Source organism: Labrus mixtus, chromosome 17 (assembly GCF_963584025.1).
Source record: "Labrus mixtus chromosome 17, fLabMix1.1, whole genome shotgun sequence".
NCBI lineage: Eukaryota > Metazoa > Chordata > Actinopteri > Labriformes > Labridae > Labrus > Labrus mixtus.
Genome location: NC_083628.1, coordinates 21,088,863 through 21,102,643, shown reverse-complemented (window position 1 = coordinate 21,102,643; position 13,781 = coordinate 21,088,863). Strand labels below are relative to the sequence as shown.

The window sequence follows — 13,781 nt, the reverse complement described above, 5'->3', positions numbered from 1 at the left end:
TGAAAAAAGTGTCTGTTTTCATGTACTGCCGCTCCATGCACCGGCTCGCTTCTGACTCTCTCTCTAAGGCTCTGAAGTGCCCACGTTCAGAGTCCCCACGTGTGCCAAGTCTGATCTGATTGGTCGGCCTGTCGGCTCTGCCGTAATTGGTCAGTGGCTCAGCACGGTTCTCGGAAATGTCACGCCCATTTTAGCATATTGGGAATGCAGCCACTTTGGCTCCGAGGGGAGCATAAACATTAGCACCTTAGCACTACTGTGCTACTACTGTGCTACCGCAGGCTACGGCATATCGTGGGCGTGCTACAGAAGTTAACGGGCCTCCAACATGAGCTGCTGGGCTTGCCACAACGAGCCAATGGGCTTAGATCAGTGATAAACCACTGACAAGATGTCACACTGGCAAATTGTTTTCGAGGGGGGCGGGACCGAGCGTTACATGCAGCTAATGCTGCAGCTAACAGGAGGACGTAGGAGAAGACGCGTTTATGCAGACTTTGAATTTTTGCACATAGATGTGCTAAACATGCACAGGACACTTAGAAAACACAATAAAGAGCATATAAAACCAGAAAAAGCATAATATGGGCCCTTTAAGACATTCATATTGATTCCGCAACAACGTTATTTTGGTGGCCCAGTCTGTGAATTCACAGTGCACAGTGGGAGCTCCACATACAGTCACACACACATAGGGCTGAAACGATTCCTCGATTAACTCAAATAATTTGAGGACAAAAAATCATCGAGGAAAATTCTTTGCATCGAAGCATCGGACGTCAACTTGCCAATAGTTGGCAGCAATAATGTAAACCACCTTAGGATAGTGTGTTTGCATGCTAACATTTGCTAAGTAAAACAAAACCACCTAAACCAAGTGCACAAAACCAGACAGCTATGCAATGAATAAGGTAGTGAACACTTTGGAACATCTCACGTCCAAAAATTCCATAATAACTTTTAAATTCAGTATTTTCGATATATCCTTTCCATCACTGCATGGCCTTTTCCCAACTTAGAATTTCTAGAAACTCAAAGTGCTTTTAGTTGTTTAATACATATGACAATGTTTGTTGAACATCCTCTATGGTGTCTGTTTTAAAATTTGAGGCAAAGACCTAATGGCAGATACATATATGAATACCTCTTTAATAAACAATAATCAGTCAAAGTATTGGTCATGCTTTGTAGGAAATGAAATGTCAATCATCCATAGTACAGCCAGTGATTGTCAGTTGCACTGTTAACTTTGTTTTGTGATTTCTATTCTCCTGTTCTCCAACAGGACAGACAGCAGCCTCAACCATCGCACCAACGTCAACCTCAGCTTCATCACTGTATTCAAGTCTACCACAAACCTCTGCAGTTGTTCTGCCTTCAAAGTCTAAGAAGATGGAGGTGATGAAGGAACCTTCATCAGCAGCACCGACCACATCAGCACAGCCTCCATCTCCTCAACCTGACCTTTCATATGTTGATGTAACCGTTACATATTCAGCTAATCCCACCAGGGATGCAACCATTACTACCACTGATCCCACAACCTCTTCATCTCTTGACCTAACATCTGTAACACAAAATGGACCAGCCAGAATCACAGCCGCCACAGCTGACAGCAGCAGCATCAACAGCAGCTCTCTTAACACAGCAGGTATGTTGACCCAAAGCAAAAAAAAGGTAAAAGATTTTGTCATTGTGCAATTCTTAAACAGCGCACAAAGCTCAGCTGTCATAACGCCTTAAAGAGCCCATATTATGCCCTTTTTGGGGTTCATATATTTAATCTATGTACCTACTAAAGTATGTTCACAATAGCTAAAGTTTGAAAAAAGTGTCTGTTTTCATGTACTGCCGCTCCATGCACCGGCTCGCTTCTGACTCTCTCTCTAAGGCTCTGAAGTGCCCACGTTCAGAGTCCCCACGTGTGCCAAGTCTGATCTGATTGGTCGGCCTGTCGGCTCTGCCGTAATTGGTCAGTGGCTCAGCACGGTTCTCGGAAATGTCACGCCCATTTTAGCATATTGGGAATGCAGCCACTTTGGCTCCGAGGGGAGCATAAACATTAGCACCTTAGCACTACTGTGCTACTACTGTGCTACCGCAGGCTACGGCATATCGTGGGCGTGCTACAGAAGTTAACGGGCCTCCAACATGAGCTGCTGGGCTTGCCACAACGAGCCAATGGGCTTAGATCAGTGATAAACCACTGACAAGATGTCACACTGGCAAATTGTTTTCGAGGGGGGCGGGACCGAGCGTTACATGCAGCTAATGCTGCAGCTAACAGGAGGACGTAGGAGAAGACGCGTTTATGCGGACTTTGAATTTTTGCACATAGATGTGCTAAACATGCACAGGACACTTAGAAAACACAATAAAGAGCATATAAAACCAGAAAAAGCATAATATGGGCCCTTTAAGACATTCATATTGATTCCGCAACAACGTTATTTTGGTGGCCCAGTCTGTGAATTCACAGTGCACAGTGGGAGCTCCACATACAGTCACACACACATAGGGCTGAAACGATTCCTCGATTAACTCAAATAATTTGAGGACAAAAAATCATCGAGGAAAATTCTTTGCATCGAAGCATCGGACGTCAACTTGCCAATAGTTGGCAGCAATAATGTAAACCACCTTAGGATAGTGTGTTTGCATGCTAACATTTGCTAAGTAAAACAAAACCACCTAAACCAAGTGCACAAAACCAGACAGCTATGCAATGAATAAGGTAGTGAACACTTTGGAACATCTCACGTCCAAAAATTCCATAATAACTTTTAAATTCAGTATTTTCGATATATCCTTTCCATCACTGCATGGCCTTTTCCCAACTTAGAATTTCTAGAAACTCAAAGTGCTTTTAGTTGTTTAATACATATGACAATGTTTGTTGAACATCCTCTATGGTGTCTGTTTTAAAATTTGAGGCAAAGACCTAATGGCAGATATATATATGAATACCTCTTTAATAAACAATAATCAGTCAAAGTATTGGTCATGCTTTGTAGGAAATGAAATGTCAATCATCCATAGTACAGCCAGTGATTGTCAGTTGCACTGTTAACTTTGTTTTGTGATTTCTATTCTCCTGTTCTCCAACAGGACAGACAGCAGCCTCAACCATCGCACCAACGTCAACCTCAGCTTCATCACTGTATTCAAGTCTACCACAAACCTCTGCAGTTGTTCTGCCTTCAAAGTCTAAGAAGATGGAGGTGATGAAGGAACCTTCATCAGCAGCACCGACCACATCAGCACAGCCTCCATCTCCTCAACCTGACCTTTCATATGTTGATGTAACCGTTACATATTCAGCTAATCCCACCAGGGATGCAACCATTACTACCACTGATCCCACAACCTCTTCATCTCTTGACCTAACATCTGTAACACAGAATGGACCAACCACAATCACAGCCGCCACAGCTGACAGCAGCAGCATCAACAGCAGCTCTCTTAACACAGCAGGTATGTTGACCCAAAGCAAAAAAAAGGTAAAAGATTTTGTCATTGTGCAATTCTTAAACAGCGCACAAAGCTCAGCTGTCATAACGCCTTAAAGAGCCCATATTATGCCCTTTTTGGGGTTCATATATTTAATCTATGTACCTACTAAAGTATGTTCACAATAGCTAAAGTTTGAAAAAAGTGTCTGTTTTCATGTACTGCCGCTCCATGCACCGGCTCGCTTCTGACTCTCTCTCTAAGGCTCTGAAGTGCCCACGTTCAGAGTCCCCACGTGTGCCAAGTCTGATCTGATTGGTCGGCCTGTCGGCTCTGCCGTAATTGGTCAGTGGCTCAGCACGGTTCTCGGAAATGTCACGCCCATTTTAGCATATTGGGAATGCAGCCACTTTGGCTCCGAGGGGAGCATAAACATTAGCACCTTAGCACTACTGTGCTACTACTGTGCTACCGCAGGCTACGGCATATCGTGGGCGTGCTACAGAAGTTAACGGGCCTCCAACATGAGCTGCTGGGCTTGCCACAACGAGCCAATGGGCTTAGATCAGTGATAAACCACTGACAAGATGTCACACTGGCAAATTGTTTTCGAGGGGGGCGGGACCGAGCGTTACATGCAGCTAATGCTGCAGCTAACAGGAGGACGTAGGAGAAGACGCGTTTATGCAGACTTTGAATTTTTGCACATAGATGTGCTAAACATGCACAGGACACTTAGAAAACACAATAAAGAGCATATAAAACCAGAAAAAGCATAATATGGGCCCTTTAAGACATTCATATTGATTCCGCAACAACGTTATTTTGGTGGCCCAGTCTGTGAATTCACAGTGCACAGTGGGAGCTCCACATACAGTCACACACACATAGGGCTGAAACGATTCCTCGATTAACTCAAATAATTTGAGGACAAAAAATCATCGAGGAAAATTCTTTGCAACCAAGCATCGGATGTTACTTCCGGCCCAGTTTAGCGTTACCGTACGGTGCATAAAGTGTCTGCACGCGACCACTACGATCTCCGTGCACGTAATTAAACGGCTGCATTATGTTTTCTGTTCATCAGTATGTTGTTCTCCTCTCTTTTGTGGATGTTGTCATTCCATTGGATTACACATAGCATTGATATAAAGACAAATATTATAGCGTCGTGTAGCGGACTCTGTTGCTTCGGCCGCTACTTCCACATTGTTTTTTTATGTCACGTCTTACCTCAGGAAAACGCCATTCAAAATACTTTCTGAGATTTTACAAACTTATTTATTCAATTTTTTTGTGTGGAAAATACAAATTTCACTGGGGCACCAGATTAGCTCAGTGGTTAGAGTGTGTCATTTATTAATGCTTAAAAAGGTTTGCATCTCTAAGTACTCAGGTATGAAGTTTCATAGTGCTAACTTCAAACATCCTGAGATTATTTCTGTGTTTGTTATAAGAAAACTGGATGCAGAGGATATTAGGAGAAGAATCAGTTATATTTGAACCAGTACAGTTGCCTGCTTCCATCGCTGCTACTAGTGCTGGTATGTTGTTTTCCTGGCAAACCGAGGGGGCGTCCAAAACAGGGATGTGAGGGTGCCTTAAAACCGCCTACCTTCTCTGGTCCAAACAAAAACAGAGCATTCAGGACCGGAATCTAAACTTAATGGGACATACTGGCTGCTGCATTGTTGTCAGAGAAGCCAGCACTTCAACAAAAGCATATTTCCTTAATGTCTGATCATGAAGTAAGGTCATTGTATCCTCTCCTTTGAAGACATTTCATAAGAGGGGGGTCCTCACCAGAGGCTAACGCTACGAGGGGTCCATGGCATGGTAAAGTCTGGGAACCCCTGGTCCAATGAAGTTATGTAAATATGTTTCTCTTTGGGAATAGGAATGGCTGAATCTGTGCATCAGATCTTAAGTGATTTATTTTGTTTCATAACCTCAGATTATCTGAATATGGTGATACTACTTATTGTTAAATCTATTTGATGCCTGAAAAGCCGAAGCCACTTTCTGAATGCGAGTGCTGCTCTCTGCTGGAATATATTATTAACTACAACCAAGATAACACTGATTGAATTATAATAAAACCCAAGAAAATACATGTACATAAATATGGAAATCGATGTATTACAACAAACGTATTAACCAGTTTGGAAATGTGACATTAATGAGGATGATGAAAGAGGTAAAATATTAAATAAATCCTGCACTCACTGCATGCTATCATAGTTAATCCTAAATGCATATGGATATTGATCATACCAGTTCCAACATAATCTCTTACATGTAGCAAACCAGTAATACAAACTCTAACAGAGTTAACTTTAAGGGATATTACCAGTAAGTGTGTCCCCTACAATCTAACTTCCTCCTATCTTCTCAAAGCCTTATGCAATCTGCTCTGTAAGGTTTGAATGTGAAGTCATCACGTAGCCTCGCCCCCAGGCTCTTCTGATTAGTCACCTACAGGCAGCGGCAGCCACACACACTACAGCTGTCCTCAGGGAGCGCAGAGCACAGCGCTTCAGCTACACACGTGTTTGTTGAGGTTTACAGTAAGAGGAACACAATGGGGAGGGTCGGCCTACAAACTCTGATAACATGTGAGTAACTCAATCAATGCATGTTTTTTTGTCATTTGGTGACTAGCTTGAAAGTCTGTCTGTTTAATGCTATTTTTTTTTAGTACGTAAAATAGTTCAGATATTGAAGAAAATTACTGATAGTGCTAAAAGATGCTATAACTAGTGTTAAGATTAATAGTGGGTAGGATGGGCTTAGGAGGAATAAGGCAGGTAAAAAACTGTAAATCACTTTAACTTCTATGTAAATTCTTAATACTCTCAGACTGTTATTTTATTTCCTGTTTGGTTGATACATTTCCTGTTTAATAAAGCGTAACACCTGTTTCAAGGCAGATTTCACAGTTGTAGTTAAGAACTTTCAACAAAAAATGTTGTCAAAAATAGTTACCTTCACTAGGCCTGCTCTCTTGATCATGATGAGGGTAAGTATCATTTCCTCTAGTTCTCACAATTTACTGAGGTTTTTTAATTTAATTTTTTTAATCTGTTTTTTTTTCTTCTTTGACTTGCTGTTTTGAAATCTGTGAAGGTTTTACCTCAAAACTATCAGATACATGTTTTACATGCAGGTCTTACATGTTCCTATATTCATTTTTGCAGGCGCCCTCAGGTCTCACTAACATGGGTGTGAATGAGAGATGATTAAAGCCGAAAGAAAGCAGTGAATTAATAAATACTACATCTTTAACATACTTAAGGGAGTTCTCTATTTTGTTCCAAACTGGGGCTGTCTGTGACCCACAACAGCTGGAATCATGTAAGGGTACCTAAGGACATGTGCCGGTTTTGCAAGGCTAAAGTTGTCACAATACTAGAACTATACACTGGGACTAAAAAATAACCATTTTCATACCCGTTTCGTTACCATTGTAACAAAAATACAAGTCCTAGGTACCTAATATTGAGTCATTTCTTGTTTTTGATTACCAAAAATTTCAGGCAAACTCCTGCACACTGATTAAATCGCCCAAAAACGTTTCATTGCCAATGTTTTTGTTCTATTAAGACAGTGCTCTCTCTCTTTTGCTAATGGCAGTCTTGGGTTTAAAACTATGACTGAAGGTCTGTGGTTTTCCAAAGCTTTGCTACTTTTCAATTCTATCAATCTTTTTGTTCCTTTTAAAACGTGGTATTAATCATTTTGCAAACCTTAATGCAGAGCTTGACTTAGTTCTTCATCATGCCTGTATATAGAGAGCATTTCAGAGAGTGTCTTGCTTCACTTTGAACAGAGTACCGAAACGGTGGGATGCTTTAAGTGTGTCATGCTATTTTGACTTCCTGTTTATCGAAACACTGATGATGAAACTCTGCTTTGAAACAGGAAGAAATAATACCAAGGGTGCACGCATGTCCCAACAACTGCCATATCAACTGTCATCTGTATAACTTTCTGCATGTTTGTGTAATTGGCTGTGTTCAATTTGGCGATATAAAATAACACTCTTGGGACACCTTTTCAACCTGGTTTGTGACATGCAAAGTTACACAGTACATACTTAACCGCCAATGTTGTTTGGCTGATGATTTGTAGTTGTTGTTTTGTTAAAGCTTTGGTATTTTACAATAATATAACTGGGAGTGTATCATTTTAAAATGTGGTTTTCAATAGTACTAAAGTATAGAAATTGTGGCAACCATGGACTATATGTCTATGGACAGGATCTGACAGAGAGAAGCAACATATGAGTTGAAATGAGTTACAGTAGGATATTGCATAGACAATAACACATTTATTTTTTCATTAATTATAGGTCTGCTGTTGTGCTGTGCAACAACACCTGTACTGAGCATAGACACCACATCTTCCTCAGTGACCAGCACTGAGGAAGTCACTTCGGGAACAAAAGATAGCTCAACCTCCTCTTCCCAAGACCCTAGCACCAGCATCAACACTCCTAGCTCAACCATCATTACACAAACCAACAGCACCGCCGACACCACCCAATCCACCAGTATGACCCCTGGCACTACACAAAGTGAGATTTCCACCGGCACCACTAACTCCAACAGGATTCCCACCACCACTGCACAAAACAACACCACCACCAATAACGAAACAAACAGTCTGACCGGGACTACCCAATCAATCAGTACAACCATTCCTAGTATGACCTCAAGTATTACGCAAACCAACAGCCCCACTGACAACACCCAAAAGATCCCCACCACCAGTCCCATCACCACTAGGACAACTCAATCTTCCAGCACAACCCATACCAGCATGACATCAAGTACAACACAAACCAACAGCCCTTCAGTAACCACTCAAAAGATCACCACCACCAGTCCCACCACCACTAGGACAACCACCACCAGGACAACCCAAACAGTCACACTGGAACAAGATGGACACAAGTCAGAGGGACTGAGCTCAGGTATGCACAAATATTTGTATTCTCTGAATTGTTAATGAAATATTTGAAATCAGTTTAAATGAATTATGATAATGAATTGAAGTCTAAACACAAAATACAGCTGATCATCTCATTAGTTTTACAGTTATCTGGTCATAAACCAGTGAATGTTCCAAATGTTTGCCATATCCTCAAGTAGACGTTAAGATCATGTACAAAATAAGCGGATACTTCTATCGGCGTTACCAATGCAGGAAAAGTCGTTACATCAACAAAGTCCCTGGAGTCCATGCTTTAGGGACCCTCAAAATGCAATCCCAAAAGTTGTAAAGAAATGTCCCTTATAACTCTCAATGTTAATGTTAATGTGCTAAAAAAAACCTCTCTGAAAGTTGTATCTGATGCTGAGAGAAATTGAAGAATTTCCCATGCTAGTTATTTGGCTTTAAAATTCAAACTTAATATTAGCATCTGGAAGATTTTGCATGTATTTGATTTGCCAGAGCCTTGCCAGATGACTGTAACAGCAGGCATTGCTCTGCTTAGCAGCAAAATTTAAACCAAGGGTCTATCTTGTTTTAAATCGGACTGTTTCAGGTTTGACCACTGATTCAACCTGTGTCACTGAAATGTTTGACAAAGCTGAGTTATGCAGGGAACATTTCTGTCTGATTGCCATTTAGCTCTGGTATACTGTATTTTGAAAGACAAAAGGAGTGAAATCATGAGCAGCCATTTCAATAGCAAAGGTTGTCTGCTAGCTCTTTCACCGCTTATTTCATCATTTACAAAACATTAGAACAACTGACCTGTTTCCTGTGACATTCAGTCATTTTCACCATGTCAGTTATTGCAGCAGGATGAGCCACTTGTTACAGAACTGTCACTAGATGAAAAAACTGTGACAAGAAGCTTATTGGCTTCCTCCTGTAAGGACACTTTAAGCAACCCTTACAACTCTTTTCTACCACTAATTATTGCTGATTTTCTTTTTTGTTTAAATGCTCTTAAGTAAGCCTCTACGGCAGCAGTTTTTATCTATTTTTCTGGAAAGGAACTTTGTCCTTCATGCCGTCATTAACCATTAGATCTGATAAAACACTCAGAACTTTTATGACATCTATGGGTTGTGAACGTCACAGCTCCTTGGTTACAGTATGTTATGTTAAAAAGGAAATCGCTTAAGCCAAAAGCATGCTCTTTTAACTCGGCTGGAACTGAAATTTGACCCTGATATCAAAACTTAATAGGAAGAAATACTGACTGGGATCCCACATACGTTTCCTGAAGGGTTTCAGTTTTTTCCTATAGTTATAGGACTTTGTTGGAAAGTCGTTTTTTGGTTTACTGCTGAAAAATGTGCCATATTATCTAAAAGGCAGTATTGAAATAGCTTTTTCTAGTAAGTGTTGCATTAATTTCTTCAGAATTCACGTGTTGTTATTTCTGGGGTCATCAAAGATGTTTGATGTTATTCTAAAAAGTGCAGACTGATTGTTAGAAGACTGATTTGTTGTGTGACAGCTATATGAATATCCTTCCCTGTACAATCTTACTGTACATACCCAAGCAGCTACACAAACAGCTTTAGGAGGGTGCTTGACCCAGTTTCTAACCAGGAGATTACTTATTGAGCTCAAAGGTCAGTTTGAGCAATCAGGATTCAGGAAAAGGAATTATTTTATCTTGGCAAAGTGGTCATCAAGTCCTGTCTGACACAGTTAGAGATTTACCAGAAGAAGATTAAAGCCAGTACCACAGAGATGTATTATCAGTGGAGGCCAGCGTAGTGCTGTATGGGTCGGACCAATCAGGTAACAATGAGGTGAAATGCAAACTCATGAACCTCCCGCTTGGCACAAACAAAACAAATTATTTTGTTGGGTTTCTGGCATGTTTCTATTGTTATTGACACGCAGTCTTACTGGATGTTGAATCAGCATGGCGTGTGATACATCTGAAATTATTTTAGTTTGTGTGAAATTTTGCAAAAAATGACAAAGATTTCATAGTTCGCAGGGTTATTCTGTCTATTTGGTTTTAGATGGATTGCAGGGCCATTCATGATCACAATGAGCATTGAGGGCAGCTAATGCCAAGTTAGCATGATCAGTATGGGTACATGTAAGGCAATAAGTCTAGCACATCCTATGACAAAAAGAATTATGGATTTTTCTTTTGATCCTTGCTATTTCATAAAATGATCTCATGAAATCATCACCCTTAATTACCACCAGAATCAAACATAATACTGAATTGGAATTAAGTTATGAATTGGATTAAATGGGTCATTTTTAGAGACAGATTGAGCATTACAGTAGCTTAACAGCCGAGCGTTCAAGTCCACTCAAAACAGTGCTTATGTACTGTAGCATGAATTGGAATAGGATGAATTAGGGCTGAGAGTCGACCATATATAAAAGTTTTGTGTTGCTTGTTCTATGGCTGTTGGATAAATTCTATATTCAGAAAAGATTTGGATAGCTATTCGAAATTTTTGTTCTTATAATTCCGAATTGCGGGGATTCTTCTTTGGGAGGAATCAAAAGTTTCTGTATTTAGGAAAAACCCTGGATTGTGATTTAATACACCTGCTATACCAAAATTATACCAATACATAAAAAGAAAACAGTGTTGTAGAAAGAAAAATTGTAGGGCTAAAACAAACATGATGGTTACCATTACAGATTTTCTTTCTCTCACTCTCCAGGAAGTGTTGCAGTCATTTTTATTATTTTCATCGCAATCGTCGTCCTAGTGATGGCTGGGATTTACTACTACAAGATCCGGTGAGTCCAGAACTTATATCTATACTTGTACAAAAGTATGTTGGTTGTAAATTCATAAAGAATGGATCCACCCAGCTAAGGGTCCTATCAAAATATTTGAATTATGTTAAAATTCTATGAACGGATCAATCTTTTCTTCAAACAAAGGTGGAACCGTTGCTATGACAAGTACTGGGCTTAGCCACCCATTCTGTGACTTTGTGGTTATTGGCGTTGGTAATTGTATTGGACTTTTTTGCACGTACTTGCATAGAAAGCGTTCAATATATTTATGAATATTACCAAATTTTTAAACATTCCTAAAATTAAACCTAACCCCAACTCCTATCATCTAATCTTTGTTAGTGAATATATAAGAAAGATTTCATTTTTTGATTTTATTTTCTCCATTTGACTTAATTTCTCCTCTAACCTCTCTATTTATTTGACATTTCAGGCGTAGATCCTACGGACCTCTTCTGGACAACAACGGTGCATTAGGACACTTCAGCAACCCCATGTATGATCCTTAAGACTGAACTTTGGACTTTAAACTTTAGAAGTGACCCCCTTAACCCAAACTGTGTGCGTGTTGGTGTGTTTGAAATGAGTTCAGGGTGGACACGTTTTAAAAGTGTGATTATTAGCATGTGGCTAGAAGGCCTTGTGGCTGGTAAGCAGGGACATTTTTAGGCAACATATACTAATGCTGCTCATGTTAGTTTAAATGGCAACAATAACCCTGGATGAAGACGTATTTGTGGGAAGTGTCTGAGATTTCAATCATTAGTTTAAACTATGTGTGCTTCTCATATGTTAATTTGAAGAAGTGGATGGTGTAGAGGAGCAGAGAAAGATTCTGGTCTTAAACAGGAGACCCTTGCTTTTCATTCTGCCGAAGTGTCCTTGAGCATAACACTGATTCCTCTCCTGCTCCTCTCCCGTGGAGGAACCAAATGAATACATTTATACAACAATTATTTTATTAAGAAACATCCCAGAAGTGTTTTCTTCAAGACACTTTTCTGGTGTTATTTTGGCTCCCTCAGTATTTAATATGATATTGTTTTTTTCTTGCTTTTGAATGAATCTCATTGTGTGAAATATTTGTATCAAAATGTTGGTGCAATAAAAATGAACAATGAAAGAAAGCCATAATGTTTGATGGTTGTTTAGAGGGAAGAGGAAATCCACTTTAGGATGCATTCTCAATAAAAAAAAACATGTTTAGAAAAATATCAGCATACTTAAACCTTGATTATGCTTTTTAATTCATGCTAGTGGATATGATACAGAAAACAATTTTTTGGATTACCACCTTTTCCAAGAGACAGAAATCTACTGCCTTTGGGGATCCTCTGGATTTTATCTGGTGCCAAAATGAGATTCACATTTTAGCTTTATATGGAGGAAGAAGAAGAGGTAGAAGCAGAAGAAGAAGCAGAAGAAGAAGGTACTATGGTATCGCATCATGAGTTTTTCGATCAATGCCATTAACAATTTTTATTGAGTCATTATAAAAACACAAAACAATGTTTCAGGTGATTTTAAAAAATCATTCAGTTTCAAGCATAAACTCCATTGTTCACAGCACTGTCTGCAGCACATGTAGTAGGAGATCAAAGCTGAGAAGAGGGCCAGCTACACCTGAATTGTTTAACTATTTTTTAAAAAAAAGTGTAAAATGTGCCTTTAGTGAATATTTTGTTTAAGAAAACAACCCATAGAAAATTCTCTATTTCGGCAGCCATATTGACATTTTTCCATGACCATTTTTGCAATGTAAAACATTTAGTTGGAGACCATAAACGGTTGACACCGTCCTCTCTGTTATCTGGATAAAGAATACTGAAGCAAGGATAAAACATGATAGCTGCCCCAAAGCATTTGAAACAAACGTATGACAAAACACAGGGCGAGTGTTGAACAAACACAGACACTGATGTTCAGGACACTTTCTTTGTCTCTGCTCTTCAATGGGCTGCGGAGTATCTATTAGTGGAAGCTGTAATAATTAAGCTGTCGTCACTGCCCTCCCATCGTAACCGCATCCATTCTTCCTCTCTCTCAAACCCTTTCCATTGAAATCCTCCTCCTGCCCACGCTCCTCTTCTCTCTTCCTGCTAACCCTTCATCAGTTGACTCGTCTTATTTTTCTGACCTCTTTTAACCTGTTTCTTCAGCTCTGCTGAGATTCTAAATATGTCTCCAATCTCCAGCTTTGTAAATAAGTTCAAATATTCTGAGGATCTAAATGTATCTCCAACTGCACAATAACTGACTGGTTGGCCTCATTCTCACCCTTCTTTGGAGTTCACTTTCTCCCTTTTCATTGTAATGTTTACTTCCTGTTTCTGTCCTATTTTGTCCTATTCCAAATTAAATTACCGAAATCATAAACTGGTGTCTAATTCTTTAATTTGGTTACAGTAAACATACCATAATGCAGCACTGCATATACTATATATATATTTAAAAGAAAATGTTATGAACTTTTCCATTACATTTTTTAGGTCTTTGCAAAGTTTGGTTTGGTATAATTGTTTCACCCCAATATGAATATGTGTCCATTGAAATGTTAATACATAAAAAATGTTTAGTGTTTTATT

At 39.6% G+C, this 13,781-nt stretch overlaps 1 protein-coding gene across 2 annotated transcripts; it reads left to right on the top strand.

Annotated features, from left to right (window-relative positions):
• Positions 1-5,913: 5,913 nt before the first annotated feature.
• parm1 (prostate androgen-regulated mucin-like protein 1) lies at positions 5,914-12,323 on the top strand. Of its 2 annotated transcripts, none has more exons than XM_061061394.1 (4): positions 5,914-6,065; positions 7,802-8,425; positions 11,115-11,193; positions 11,630-12,323. In XM_061061394.1, exons 1-4 carry the CDS (start codon positions 6,032-6,034, stop codon positions 11,703-11,705), a joined length of 813 nt encoding a protein of 270 aa, XP_060917377.1. In that variant the 5' UTR covers positions 5,914-6,031; the 3' UTR covers positions 11,706-12,323. The 2 variants fall into 2 exon arrangements, with proteins under 2 accessions (XP_060917377.1, XP_060917378.1); XM_061061395.1 differs by having other exon boundaries at positions 11,092-11,193.
• The last annotated feature ends 1,458 nt before the right edge of the window (positions 12,324-13,781 follow it).

Bases quoted from the DNA above. Each gene is read 5' to 3' on its own strand.
- parm1 (XM_061061394.1), top strand. From the start codon at position 6,032: ATGGGGAGGGTCGGCCTACAAACTCTGATAACAT. The intron at 8,426-11,114 runs GTATGCACAAAT...CTCACTCTCCAG, and splicing joins GTCAGAGGGACTGAGCTCAG to GAAGTGTTGCAGTCATTTTT. The intron at 11,194-11,629 runs GTGAGTCCAGAA...TTGACATTTCAG, and splicing joins ATTTACTACTACAAGATCCG to GCGTAGATCCTACGGACCTC.